General features: G+C 44.4%; 1 protein-coding gene across 1 annotated transcript in view; it reads left to right on the plus strand.

The window, feature by feature from the left end:
- Positions 1–15,490, plus strand: part of LOC114884825 (unconventional myosin-Vb) — a 324,223-nt gene that overhangs the window by 176,131 nt on the left and 132,602 nt on the right. The window contains exon 4 of the mRNA XM_029204081.1: positions 1,798–1,942. Within this exon, the coding sequence (XP_029059914.1) occupies positions 1,798–1,942 (145 nt within the window). The remainder of the gene's footprint in view (positions 1–1,797; positions 1,943–15,490) is intronic.

Raw genomic sequence — 15,490 nt, forward strand, 5'->3', positions numbered from 1 at the left:
AACATCCATGTGCAGGTTTTTGTGTGGATATGTTTTCGACTCCTTTAGCTTAATACCAATGAGTGTGATTATTGGATCATATGGTAAGATTATGTTTAGTTTCGTAAGGAGCTTCCAAAGTGGCTGTGCCCTTTTGCATTACCACCAGTGATGAAATAAGAGTTCCCTTTGCTCCACATCCTCGCCAGCATTTGACCTTGCTGGTGTTCTGGATTTTGGCCATGCTAATAGGTGTATAGTGGTATCTCATTGGTGTTTCAGTCTGCATTTCCCTAATGACTTACGATGTGGAGCATCTTTTCCCATGCTTATTTGCCAGCTCTGTATCTTCTTTGGTGAGGTGTTTGTTTAGGTCTTTTGCCTGTTTTTTTAAGTAGATGGTTCATTCCCTTACTGTTGGGTTTTAAGAGTTCTTTGTATATTTTGGGTAACAGTCCTTTATCAGATATGTCTATGGCTTGTCTTCTCATTCTCTTGACTGTTCTTCTTTTCAAACACCAGAAGGGAGCACAATGTAGGAGCTCTCCCATCTTGGCAGGGACCCTTTGCATTCTTGCCTTCTCTTCCCCAGATGACTGGAAAAGCTCACATTTTTTATACCCATCAGTGGTTCCCTTGAGATCCAGAATATGTTTATGTGAAAGAAAAAGGCATGAATTTGTCTTATCTTGAATATTGAGTTTGTTTTTTTTTCTCGCCCTTCACATTCTCAAATATCAATTTACCTTGCCCTTCCGTAAAAGACCTTCAGGGTGAGAGGATTTGCTAACTCTTCATTCAACATGTAGTTAGTGAGTCCACCATTGCAATATGTCCTTTTGGTGGCACAAGATGGGAAAAATAGTGAAGTGAAAGATAATGCATGATATAGTGTGATGTGAGACAATAAAAAATAGCCAACAGTGCTTACTGTGCAAATCTGAATGATGTGAATGTTCTCTCTATTAATCATTTTACCCTCAGGATAACCAGGGAAATGCAATTATTATCCCCATTTTGCAGTCTAGTAAACTAAGGCACTCAGAGGTTAAGTAATTTGGCAAAGTCACACAATTAATAATCAGCTGATGTATAGCACGGGGAGATCAGCTCGGCGCTGTGTGAGCACCTAGAGGGTGGGATAGGGAGGGCGGGAGGGAGATGCAGGAGGGAGGGGATATGGGGATATATGTGCACGTATAGCTGATTCACTTTGTTATACAGCAGAAACCAACACAACATTGTAAAGCAATTATACTCCAATAAAGGTGTTAAAAAATAAATAAATAAAAAATAATCGGCTGAGCCGAGATTTGACATTACGATGTGTAAATCGTAGTTCCTGTTCACAAGTTGTTTATATTTCAGTTAAGACAGCCCACATACAAATGAGAAATTAATAGTCCCTCTTTTAGATTTTAATTCTGAGATTAGTTTTTTAAGCCTAACACCTGTTGGCCGGGTTAAGTACCCTCTTCTTTCTGATCCTGCAACACTCTGTACATGTGTATTTTATGAATTCAATTTGTTGAGCATTTGTGCATGCGTGTTTGTGTGTGTGTGCACACGTCCCTGTGCATATTATGCTTATTCCATGCTCTAGGGCATTTGGAGGCCTGGCCTGTCATTCTTTTCTCCATCAGGGCCTAGCAGAGTGCCTGATAAACACACATACATCTAGATTTAGTTGAGTGATTGGTTAAGACTCATTCTGTTCTCTTTCCTTCTTTAGTTCTGATGTATATGAACAGGGGCCTGTAAAGCTCTTGTCACGAGGCCGTCGTGCTCTCAGAATCTGACTGCATTTTCTGTTTGCAGGGATCGTGCTTGTTGCCATTAATCCTTATGAACAGCTGCCAATCTATGGTCAAGATGTCATCTATGCCTACAGTGGCCAAAACATGGGGGATATGGACCCTCACATCTTTGCTGTGGCCGAGGAAGCCTACAAGCAGATGGCCAGGTAAGAATAACCTCAGCCCAGAAGTCCTCCTGGGTAGAGTCAGAGGGAAGAAAAGGGAGTTTCTGCCTTCTTTGGCTGCCTTTTCTCAGTGGTGGAGTGGTGATTCTGGGATTGAGGAAGAGTCTTGGGAACCAAACCAGCTCAGGTTCTTTTCTTACTTTCTTTCTTTCCTCATGTCTTCGTCTTATTCTTGTGAACCTGAGCCTTGGCTTGGAGAACAGTGGCTCCTTAGACTTATTTCAGTTTTGAGCAATGCAGTTAATGCCTAGTGTGTCATCGCTCCTTGACTTTCTTTTGGCCTTCTCTCCTCCCCTCCAGGTGTAATGAATCCATTTTATACCATCCCCATTCATTTTGCAGATCTCACTGAAGGCTCCCTTTTGAAGGAACCAGATCTCTGACAACTTCTCGAGATGCCAGGCATTTGGGGCAGATATAGAAATTTCAAATTAGCAGTTATGCATCGTGGTTTCGGGTTTTTAGCCTGGAAGTGGGGTTCTGTTTAGGCACTTAAGCAGGTCTGATTTTCGAACTCTGAAAGATAGGTACAGGTCTGTTTCGTCAGAAGGTGGGCTAGGTGAGTGTATTGGTCAGGGTTCTACAGGGCAACAGAACCAATATGGAGTGTGTGTGTGCGCGCACATGTGTGTGTGTGTGTACGTAAAGAGAGGGATTTTTATTTTAAGGAATTGGCTCATGCAATTATGGAGGCTTGGCATGTCCAAAATCTGCAGGGTAGGCTGGCAGGCTGGAGATCCAGGGAAAAAATACTGCATTTTGAGTCTGAAGGCTTTCCACTAGCAGAATTCTCTTCGGTGGGGATGTCAAATGTTTTTCTCTTATGATCTTCAACTGCTTGGGTGAGGCCCACCCAAGTCTACTGATGTAAATGTTAATTTCATCTGGAAAAGAGCACCTTCATAGCAGTAAAGGTAGTCAAACAGACTAATGTTTGACCAAATGTCTGGGAACTGTGGCCTAACCAAGTTGACACATAAAATTAACCACCACAGTGTTGGTCTTGAACTGTCAAGATATAGTATAGGGAAAGATAGTTTTACCAAAGTTTTGGTGGAAATGCATTCTTCCAATTAACAGAAAAATGCTGGATCCTTTCAGCTAAATCTTTTTTGCCACCTCTAGAGAATATCTTACAGAGCTAGCAGGAAAGGCAGGAGTCCTTTGTAGGGAGGAGGGCTGCTTAGGCTAATTTAGTGAGAGGAGTGAGAAAGAATCCCACTTAAGGTGGCCTGTGCTTCGGTGGATGTCGGGGTGTAATTTTCAGCCCAATGCAAATTTCCATGAGGAAAGACTGTTATGTAAGTTTCCTTACTAAGTTATAGTGTTTTATTGCTGGCTGTGGAGGTCAGTATGTAAAAGGTCTGCTTCCTTATGGATACACAGTGACCGTGTTCAATATAAGCGGTGATTGGAGAACAGCAATATGATAATACAGTGATCTACAACCATTTTATTTCTCCCACATGTTATAGATTGTGGAGCTAAAATGGTCATGACCTTTGATCTCTCTGATGCCATAAAACGACGACATACTATGTCCATCTGCTATCAGGGCTTGACCTGGAGTCGCTTAGCTTGGTAAGCTGTTGAGGCACACACCTCTGGACTGAAGAGTAGTTCAAGGTCAGATCACATGTGGAGAAGGATGAGGGGCAGCGTGATGCAGCACACGGCCTCGCTCAGGTGTGTGCACAGTGGAGGGGGACCTGGGGTCTGGACAGGCTTCTACATCTTGGGAGAATCACTTAAGCCAAGTCATCATTGGCTTCATGTGAGGAAGGTTATCCTTCCTCCCTTACGGATGGTTTCTTTATGGCTCTAAAATGGAAGGCGAGTATGGCCTGGTTCTGACGACTTCCTTCCATGCTAAAAGTTCTGCCAGCTCCCTGAGACTTGTCCTTTCATGGATGTCATTGATGTTTGTTTTGCGTTCCATTCTCCTCTCCTAGCCAGTTGCACTTAGATGCATCAGAAGTTGCTGTTCTTTATCAGACTTCTTGAGGCTCCCCTACAGCTTTGAGAAACATCTAGCCTCCACTTTTATCCATACCATAGATCCTTTTGATTAAATACCTACCTTCCTTTCCGTGCCGGAAGCTGTGCTCTTGGGTTATTTCACTTGTTTGGATCCTTGTTCACACCTGTTAGAGGGAAAGGGCAGGTGTGGGCATCCAGGGTGGTGGTGATATGATCTTGCCTATGGTAATGCATTTGATGATTAAGGGGTTTGGATGTTAAAGTTGTACAAGGAGTTGCTTCCTCAAGGATTTTCTTTAAAGTGCTAAGGTTTATAATCGTTTTACCCACCGAGTCCTAGGGTGTAGCCAAATAATTTTGCTGAAATTCTTGTGCAGTTTTTGCTCATGGACGTGCATTAGAAGCGTAAGGCCAGCACACGTGGCCACAGGAGAGAGAGCTATTTTTGTATAAGTTCTGTTGTCAGCAGCTCATGGTTTCTGCTATTGATCTGAGAGGCATATTAGAAGCCCCAGCAGAATCTTTGCAGGGAAAGAGGGAGACCCACTGGTCAGATGCAGGGACGGTTTTTTGCTGCATTTCCATTATGGGCCTTCGCTGTCAACTTTGAATACTAGAACACGTTCATTGAACAATACTTGCCGACTGTCCTGTGCTCTTCCTGCCTCATCGGCAGTTTTTGAAATAACTGTTATGTGGATCAAGCAGCCACAGTCTAACACAGTTTGCTTTGAATCTGAGCCTCCATAACCGCTGGGCAAAATAAAGGGTACAAGAAACTAAAGTTAATGACTCCCAGTCTTCTGTGACTCTCAGTCAGTTGGCCTTGGACTCAGCAATTCTTTCTCTTGATTCACTGGGGACTGGATTTTCTTTCTTCATGTCGTTCACACTGGGACACTCCAATTCTTGATGCTTTGAGTGTGTGGGAGGAGTCTGTCAAAGCTCGAAGGGATAAATCCAGACCTTCATCCCCATCCTGAGGTTTCCACCCAGAATCTTGTGCTGGATGGAAAGGTTGAGGAGACACGATAACAAGATGATTGGTTTCTTGTCCCTGTCCCTGTTGGCTTCAAGACTAGGCTTGAGAGTAAATGGAGAGTCACAGTGAATAAAAAGGCTAAGCTAGTATAAAACATCAAATTCGTGAATTCTGTCTTCCACATAAGGAACTATAGTTCCCGTGAGACAGGAGACTGACCGCTACTGTATTTCTGCTCCTCCCTTGTTCAGGATCCGAAATGCCCATTCCCTCATTTTTACCTCCCCTGATTCCAGCCTCAGCTCCTGTGTTAAGTCATATCAGCCAACGTTTGTGAAGTATCAATTATTTGATAGGCTCCTTCCCGAATGAACACTAAGAAATGTGAGACCACTCCCCACTTCTTAAGGTGCCAACAGTCTAGTCTGGTTGGAGAGAGAGGACACAGTAGGCCAAAAAGCCTGTAACTGCAGGAAGTGTAAATTGAAGCCATGCTCAGCATTGTTTGAATTGAGTTTGGAGATGATTGTCACCCCTGGGCCAAGAAAACTGTAGAAGCTGGATCTTGATGAATTGGTAGGATGTGTAGAGTGAGAAGCAGAACTCTAGGTGGGTGGAGTAGAGTGATCAATGCCCTAACAGTGGGGCATCAAAAAGTACGGTCACAAAACCACAGTGACATAGTGCTTCACACCCCCTAGGATGTTTGTCATCAGAAAGACATAACGACAAGAATTGGCAAAGATGTGGAGAAATTAGAATCCTCATACGCTGCTGGTGGGAATGTAAAATAGTCCAGCAGTTCTTCAGAAGGTTAGACAGAGTTACCACAGGAGTCGGCAATTCTACTCTACCCAAGAGAAATGAAAACATGTTCGCCCAGAAACTCATCCACAAACATTCACAGCAGAATTATTCACAGTAGCCAAAAGGTGGGGACAAAACTAAATATCCATCAACTGACCAATGGATAGATAAAATGTGGTTATAGCCATACAGTGGAATATTATTTGGTACATGAAAAGGAACAAAATACTGATACAGGGATGAACCTTGAAAATATGCTAAGTGAAAGAAGCCAGACATAAAAGAAGCCATACTGTGCGATTCCACTCACATGAAATGTCCAGAGTAGACAAATATGTAGAGAGAGGTAGATTAGTATTTGCCTAGGGCCGGAGGTTTGAGGGGACTGGGGCGTGATTGCTGGTGAGGATGTCTTGTTTTTTTAAGTGGTGGCGACGGTTGGGGGCGGGTGATGAAAATTTTCTGCAGCTGATTGTGTGGGTGGGTGCACAGCTCTGCAGATGCCCTGAAACCCAGTGAATTGTGTACTTTAAATGGGTGAAGCGTGTGTTCGGTGAACTATATCTCAAAAAAGCTATTATTCACAAAAGGCATGGTTAGGGAACCAGCACCCAGGAAAGCTTAACCTATGTGGTAAGTGCGTCTGCATCGGGGGTGTGTGGACGGTACAGTTAGAGGCAGGGTGGCCGGACGGTACAGTTAGAGGCAGGGTGGCCAGACGGTGGAGGCCTCTGAAGGCCGGGGTGAACTTTGGGAGAAAAGTGTGCTCTGTTAACGAAGGGTACAGAGATGGTCAGACGACTCTTGGAAACCCTGGATTAATCAAGTGAACCGTCTGCCTTCAAGGCAGGGGGCTTCTCAGGGTAGTTATGTTGACATGCATTCTGGAGTCTCCAGTCTCCATGATGGGGATGCATTATGCTGGGTTTGCAAATCATATTTAGACACAAAACTGTCTTCAAGGACTCTTTGGGAAATGATGGCCTAGAGCAATGGATACATTTTAGAGCTTGTTAGATAAAGAGATAATATGACACAAGGGATGTTCGAAGACCAATTTTTCTCTGATGGGCCCTATTTCAGAATCGCTTCCTTCTCTCCATATTCCTCCTATACCACTTCCAAGGATGAGAATACCTTCTCATGAGTAGTTTAGATTCTTGCGGAAATACCTTGCCTGTTTCAGTGACCTCTGTGTAATGATTGATAGTAGATGCTGAAGCTGGAATTCAGACCCGGTCTCTGCCCCAAAGCCCTTTGTACCTGCTGAGAAGCTGTACTCCCTCCATCACTGGTGCCTGTCGACTGGCCCCAGCTAGTCTTCCCAAAACAGAGCAAACTCTGGTCCTCAGGGCCATGAGGACCGAAGGATAGACCTTTTGCCTTAATGTTTCGAAAGTGTCTAAATTCCAGAGTGAGATTAGAGTTTTGGTGTATTTTGTAGCTCTGCTGGTAGGAGTGGGTCACCTTCTTGTGCTCCCCAGGTCTGATCCTTTTTTTTTTTTTTTTTTTTTTTTACCTTTTGTGTTCTTTCCTGAAAGAGAGTGGGGACACTGCAGAGCAAATTCATTTGCTCGGGTAGCCAAGGTAATAGAGCACACACATTTCCATCTGGCTCTGCGGTGCTGCTGAGCTGTGACTAATAGTGAAAGATGGGACTGCTCCTGTTCGGGGTCCCGGGGAGGGGAAGTGCAGCTCTGCCCACCTGTGGCAGCCGATTGAAACCTGCCCCCACCTGTGGGAGTGCTCCAAGAGAAATCCTGACTGTGGAGATGTGTTGCAGAGGGAGAGAGGTAATGAGAAACTTCTACATTTTCCATCTTCAGAGGTCAAAAAAAGAAAAAAATAGAATTGAAAACTTTATCTTCCTGGTCATTGGGGTGGCATACTCTGGGATAGACAAGAACGGACTCAGGAGATTTCAGCATCTCTTTTGGGCTGCAGACTCTGTGGAATTTGGGAAAATAATTTTTTAAAAGAACTGCAGGGACTTCCCTGGTGGTGCAGTGGTTGAGAGTCCGCCTGCCGATGCAGGGGACACGGGTTCGTGCCCCGATCCGGGAAGATCCCACATGCCGCGGAGCGGCTGGGCCCTTGAGCCATGGCCGCTGAGCCTGCGCGTCTGGAGCCTGTGCTCCGCAATGGGAGAGGCCACAACAGTGAGAGGCCCGTGTACCGCAAAAAAAAAAAAAAAAAAAGAACTGCACATAGGTGACCAAAATTCACACTTTGCTTTGAGATCAAGTTTTAACTAGAATGATGTCAGTTTCTTCCTTCCTTTTTGATGTAAGGTAGTTTATTATTCTGGGTTGTATAGTTTGGGGAAGTTTGGAATGTGAAGTACTTTCTGATTGAGCCTCATGTTTTCAGTGTTGAGAGCAGAGCCAGGTTTTGTTTCTCTGTAAGATGTTTGCTCTATGGGAGTGTCCAGGGGTCTGTCCCTGGCGATGTCTCTCCCACCTACTGTGTGTCCATGCACAAACCCTTTGGGGCCTGTGGTTCTCAGTGAGTCCACCCTTTAAGGAGAATAGTGGCATCACCTCAGAGAGGGATTTGGACCTGCGAGAGGTCACGAGGAACCTTTAAAACCCATTGAGTGCTATAAAAATTGGGGGAACTGATGTTAAAGCTGACGGACAGCTTCCTTGGCTGTCGTTGAACACAAGTGATGGCATCACTGGGGAGGTCAGTGGTTAGGGAGCAGCGACTTCCTGGATTTTTACAGTAAAGTCTGAAGCTGTGACTTCATTGAGCCCTGACTTTTGGATGCAGTTTTTCCTTCCCATTCATTATGATTTCAGGTCAGGACTAGGTTGCTTTAGGACAAGGTATAGGAGATGTTCAAGATGTCTGAACACAGGAATGACTTTGTCTCCTCTCTGCCATTATCTCTTATTTCTCGAACATGCCCTGGGTAGTTAGTTTCCTTTGTTCAGATTCTTCCCAGGGTGCTGTCTTCCCCAGGCTCTCCTCCTGCACTTACTCCTCCCTGCTTCCCTCGTCTCCTCTCCATGCCCCCCTGCTCAGCCATGCCTGTACACCCCTCTCCCTCCCCACGGGGTGCCCCAGCACCGAGGTCGATAGCATCATTTGATCCTTTATAATCTCTTAGACTGTATAGTTTCTTTATATTTCTACCTACCCTGTTTAAAATTCTAGTTATATTATTTAGATTTGAGTGTAGGGGAAAGTTAAGTATGCAGTGAATGTGGCTAATTATGACATCCCTGTGTTAAAAGAAATTGATGGTAAGTGTATATTGTCATCTCCTTTTAAAATTGTGAGTTTAGAAAAGAATAGGACTGGATCACTTCTGTGACACTGCAGAGGTCATGAATGTTACTAATAGTCAAGTCCCAAATCAAAAATCATAGAGCTGAAAGATACTTCATTTTGTTAGTAACCACTTTTTATCTTACCTGGGGAATGGCGTCATATTAGGAAAGGGCCTGCAGTCATTTGGTAGGAACTGGCTAAGCTGTAGGGACGCTGAAGACCGCATCCCCGCAACTGGTCCTTTGGGTGCTGCTTGACCATTCCCAGTCCACGTAGCTCTGTCTCTCAAGCGCGTTCTATTTTTAACAGCTTTCATTGTCGGGAATTTCTCCATCACGCAGCACTCCACTCGTCTCCAGTCGCCTTCACCTGTGGCTCTGAGCTCTGTCCTGAGCAGCTACACAGGACAGTGAGCATTTCCTTACATGTGGCAGCCCCCTCCCCGACTCTGGCTGAGCATCCTGGCTCCCACAGCCATTCCTTCTGAGCATAGCTTTCAGCCCCTCTCCCACTGTGGGTCGCCCCTGGACACCATCCGGTCTTTCTCTCTGATACCCATGGTCTCTGAATGCGGTCTGCCAGGAGAGGCGAAGAGTTCCTCCTTGCAGAGAGTTTCTGTTACAGAGCCGACAATTGCACTGACTTGGCAGGCGTTTCATATTGCTGATTTTTACTAAGTTTGCAAGCTGTCAAATTCCTATTTCCCCTCCCCGTGCCCACATATGCACAAGAATTATTTTATTACCACTGTAATGAGGTTTAATTGACCAGCAGTAAGCTGCACCTCTTGAAAGTGCAGTTACATTAAATTGCACGTACAGTTTGACCGATTTTGACATACGCATACACCCACGAAACCATCACCATGATCCAGGTAATGAATATTCCCTTAACTTCGAAAAGTTTCTCCTTTTAAGATATGTTTCCCTCATTCTGCAACTTGCACAATTGATTTTTTATATGCTGAGCAGGATTCAGAGTTACCGGTATTAAATTTCACCTTTTGTCCCTGTGTTCCAGTATTCCAGGGTATCTCTTTGAATCTTGATTATTGCATTTGATATTTTAAGTCGCCCTGGCTTGATGCATGTGCAAATTTAATAGATCTTTTGCTTCCGTCCTTATCTATAGATGAGGGGATGTTAACCTGGCTGGATTTCTATAACATGCTGGGAGCAGTTCTTTGACTAAGAACTGATAATTTAATCTAATAGAAATAAAAACTTAGGTCCTTACCTGTATTTCAAATCGTGTTAAAACCTGTGCACACCAGGTTGGTCAGGCGTGATTTTCAGGGGCTCATGTCTGAGGAGGTGGGCACGCCAGACCCCCGTTAGCAGCCCAGCCTCACTGCTTCCTTCCCGTGTTTCACCTGGTCATGTTCTTTTCACCTAAGCTTCCTCCATTTCTTCAGCTGAAGCAAGAGGATCCGTGTGTGTACTTCCATCCTCGGGTTATTGTAAGAGATAACCGGCCCCTGAGCAGCCGTCCCGCGCCGGGCAGGACCCAGTGGACGCGCTCTCGAGCTTCCCCGCGCGTTGTCGTTACCCAGCCTGGCTCTGCTGTCAGAGTCACACTCGTCACCTCACACGGGCTGCTTTCAGAATTCATAGTGGTGCTGACATGTGAATAAGATTTCGTTTTACACGGTGTCTGAAATAATTTTCAGTGAAAGAAAGCTGGTAAAATATGAAGCCCAGCAGGATGAAATGACATTTCTGTTTACATCATGCTAATGCCTTCACACCATGTTAGCTACTCTTTTTTTAACTGCGTATCTTTACATTTATTTCCCGAAAGACAGAGTGGCTGTGGACTTCATGTGCTCATGTGCCCAAGTTTAGTAGGAGAGGAAGGTGCCGTAAAGCGCAGCAGCTCGGCGTCCAGGGACAGGACTGCCTTGGCTCTCAGAACAGAGGAGCCGTGTGACCTTGGCAAGCCACTTAACCTTATTTTGCATCAGTGCCTGCGTGTTTAACATGGGGATAAATAGTGTCTAAATCACCAGATCGTTAGAATTAAATTAGTTGATAAATGGAAAGTGCTTAGAATGATTTCTGGCACTGAGTAAGTGTTCAGTAAGTGTCTGATACAGTGGTGGTGGTGATAATCTGGTGATAAATAATACTGATGATCTGATAAGCAATGTCATTATCATTCCATAGTGTCCAAAGGAAAGAAGTGCTGGAAGGAGACATCAGGGCTGAGCTGGATTCCCTTTATAGGTCGCCCTCAGAGAACAGATGGTCCTTCAGGCCCAAGGGAATAGTAGAAGGCTGGCCATTCCACGTGATTAGCAATGTTCTTTTGGACTTATAGGCTTGTGTTTGAAATTAGAATTACAGAAGTTTATAGGTTGTTGCTAATCTGTCTAGAGGAAATACAGCATCAGTGGCACTATGTCTAAACCTATTTTTTGTCATATACAGAAAACCAACAGCTTTGAGTTTTGAACTTAAAGTGAAGTTGCACTGTTTGTTACTCACTCAGCAGCTCCTAGAACAGTGTTAGAATGTGGACACCACTGCCCTTCGGTGATGGAATCTGTAAGCTTAAGCAAAAGGAAAGTAATACAGTACACTGCAGGAACCAAGTGATTATTCAATTGCTTTTATAGGCAGTTGCTTGAGAGACGGCCTGCCTGATATCACTAACTGAGCATGTGGTGGAGGCCGGAAAAACAGTTTTTCCCATTTTTGGATTGGGTTGTTCGTTTTTTTGTTATTGAGCTGCATGAGCTGCTTGTAAATTGTGGAAATTAATCCTTTGTCAGTTGCTTCATTTGCAAATATTTTCTCCCATTCTGAGGGTTGTCTTTTGGTCTTGTTTATGGTTTCCTTTGCTGTGCAAAAGCTTTGAAGTTTATTAGGTCCCATTTGTTTATTTTTGTTTCTATTTCCATTTCTCTAGGAGGTGGGTCAAAAAGGATCTTGCTGTGATTTATGTCATAGAGTGTTCTGCCTATGTTTTCCTCTAAGAGTTTTATAGTGTCTGGCAGCTCAATAACAAAAAAACAAACAACCCAATCCAAAAATGGGCAGAAGATCTAAATAGACATTTCTCCAAAGAAGATATACAGACTGCCAACGACCACATGAAAGAATGCTCAACATCATTAATCATTAGGGAAATGCAAATCAAAACTACAATGAGGTATCATCTCACACCAGTCAGAATGGCCATCATCAAAAAATCTAGAAACAATAAATGCTGGAGAGGGTGTGGAGAAAAGGGAACACTCCTGCACTGCTGGTGGTAATGTGAATTGCTACAGCCACTATGGAGAACAGTATGGAGGTTCCTTAAAAAACTACAAATAGAACTACCATATGACCCAGCAATCCCACTACTGGGCATATACCCTGAGAAAACCATAATGCAAAAAGAGTCATGTACCAAAATGTTCATTGCAGCTCTATGTACAATAGCCCGGAGATGGAAACATCATCGGATGAATGGGTAAAGAAGTTGTGGCACATATATACAATGCAATATTACTCAGCCATAAAAAGAAACGAAATTGAGCTATTTGTAGTGAGGTGGATAGACCTAGAGTCTGTCATACAGAGTGAAGTAAGTCACAAAGAGAAAGACAAATACCGTATGCTAACACATATATATGGAATTTAAGAAAAATAAATGTCATGAAGAACCTAGGGGTAAGACAGGAGTAAAGACACAGACCTACTGGAGAACGGACTTGAGGATATGGGGGGGGAAGGGTGAGCTGTGACAAAGCGAGAGAGAGGCATGGACATATATACACTACCAAATGTAAAATAGATAGCTAGTGGGAAGCAGCCGCATAGCACAGGGAGATCAGCTTGGTGCTTTGTGACCGCCTGGAGGGGTGGGATAGGGAGGGTGGGAGGGAGGGAGACTCGAGGGAAGAAATACGGGAACATATGTATATGTATAACGGATTCACTTTGTTATAAAGCAGAAACTAACGCACCATTGTAAAGCAATTATACCCCGATAAAGATGTTAAAAAAACAAAAAAAAACCAAAAACAAAACACAGCTTTTCCCAAGTGGATGGAAGTGAGACTCGGTCACTTCTGGTCCCTGCGGTGGTGCATCAGTTGGTTAGAGAAACGGTCTGCTGGGGCACATTGGTTTTTGGAAGATTCACTGGCATGTGGGAAGAAAATATTAGAACTTCATTTTTCACAATCTTTTAAGGTTTAAAATTCTGTTGGTGTATCTCTTATAATATGCACAGTGTATTAGTACAGTAGCACAGAAAGTAATTTATGAATACATATTTCAGGGGGAGCTTGCTCACAGTTTTCCTAATAGGGGAAAAGAGAGGACTAGTTTCGTGTCCAGGGCAGTGTCTACACCCATAAATGCAGTTGTCTTTGTGGACTAGTTCATGGTCCCCAGAGGAAATCTGTCCCCTGGCCCCGTAGTTCTTATTGGTGTGCTACAGTGGAAAGAAGGTGAGAGAAGGTGGCTGGCTCAGTGCAAGCCATCTCCATCATAGGAGACATACAAGGAAAACATGGCCATTATTCCTCTATCAGTGTCACTTTCCTAGACTGAGTTAAAGAGCAATGCTCTTTTAGTAGCTTTCTGGTTACATCAGAACATACGTTCTCATGTAACAGTGGACAGTGTTTTGTCTCAAAAAAGAAAAAGAAGAAAGCCTTGGGGAGGTCCGTTATAATGGAGATAAATTGTTAGAATTGAATTTTAGTACTGGCCTTGCCCATGGCGGGAGTAAGCAGAGGTTACCCCAGATGACTCCATTTCAGAACCATGGAGAGAATTCCCTGCCCCCCCCTCCCCCGCCGCCGCCACACACACACACACCTGCTTTACTGAACCAGAATTTCAGGGGTGAAACCAAATTATCTCTTTAAAAAGCTCTAGAACTGATTCAGAAAGGAGTAAGTCTTTGACAAGCGTTTGGGAAATTTTTAGAATAGATGAGTCTCTATGATTTGGGGGATTCAGAGCTGGTGCTCACAAAAAGAATCCGTGTCACAAGCTTTAATTGTCTCCTTAGTCTTTAAGGTCTGCTTGCTTGCTTTTAGCATCTCAGTACGAATTAAGGCTCTGAGAGTGAACTTTGATCAAGGAAAGAAGTTACAGAATTTGAAAGCCTGTTAGAAGGTAGAGGATCCTCCAAATATAGCAGATGCCTAGCTTTTCCTGCCGTGATTCTCAACCCTGGCTGCACAGGAGAATCACTAGGGAGGCTCCAAACTACCCATGGCCAGGCCTCACCCCCAGAGGCTGAGTTAATCAGCTGGTGCTCAGGTGGTGATATAAACACTTCCACGTGCTGTCTTAGTGAAGCAGTGTTGAGAACTTTGCTGAAGCCACCTGTGTAACTCAGGCGATCCACCTGGTCTTTGTCAACAGCAGAGTGTTGGGAAGTGAAGGGACTCTTCTGCGCACAGGTAACGTTGTAGAAAGCCTGCAGGCCATGCAGCACGTCCAGGAGAAGGCCCTGTGTTTATGTCCTTTAGAAGCACCGTGGGCAGATTTAAAAGCAAATGCTTTTTGAGTCCACCTGGCTCCTGTCCCCATCATAGATCAATGATTTTGGAAGCCAGAGGAGGGGCACCTACAGCCAAAAGGTGATGGAAATTAATTCGGCCCTCTGTATTCCCAGAACTAGAGAAGAAAATGCCTCATGGTCAATGACTTGCTTTTAAAAAGGCGTCCCTTTTGTTTAAAAAGGGAATTAACGTTCTTCAGAAGAGCAAGTACCAAGAGTACTTAGAAGTGTGGGATGTCTTTTTAGAAAATGCTGTGTAGGGCTTCCCCGGTGGCACAGTGGTTAAGAATCCGCCTGCCAATGCAGGGCACATGGGTTCGAGCCCTGGTCCGGGAAGATCCCACATGCCATGGAGCAAATAAGCCTGTGCGCCACAACTGCTGGGCCTGCCCTCTAGAGCCCGCGAGCCACAGCTACTGAGCCCGCCTGCCACAACTACTGAAGCCCACGTGCCTAGAGCCCGTGCTCCACAACAAGAGAAGCCACCACAATGAGAAGCCTGCGCACCTCAACGAAGAGTAGCCCCTGCTCGTGGCAACTAGAGAAAGCCCACATGCAGCAATGAAGACCCAATGCAGCCAAAAATAAAATAAATAAATTTTAGAAAAAGAAGAAGAAGAAAATGCCTTGTACCTAGTAAGAGAGGGATGAAGAGCAGGGGGACATCCTAGTATCCAGTGGCTTCTGATTAGTTATACTTAGTAGCTAGCAGTACTGTACCCCTAACGGTGTGGTTACTGAGAGGTTACTGGGGACCTGTTAATATAGGTGTGTGAACTGTGTGGAGTCTAGCTGCGTTTAGCTTAAATGTGGAGTACCAGTCTTCAGTTAAGATATTGGGGATCGATATATGCTCACTCCAGTTGGTTTTGCTTCCCCACTGGGTCGTTGGGCTCCTAGAGTTTTATTCCATTTATCATTGCACATATTGATCCATCATAATTGCCTGATGTGTAGGAATTCTAGCTCAGCAA

This window comes from Monodon monoceros, unplaced genomic scaffold, assembly GCF_005190385.1.
Source record: "Monodon monoceros isolate NGI ecotype Baffin Bay Population unplaced genomic scaffold, NGI_Narwhal_1 Contig4285_ctg1, whole genome shotgun sequence".
Classification (NCBI taxonomy): domain Eukaryota; kingdom Metazoa; phylum Chordata; class Mammalia; order Artiodactyla; family Monodontidae; genus Monodon; species Monodon monoceros.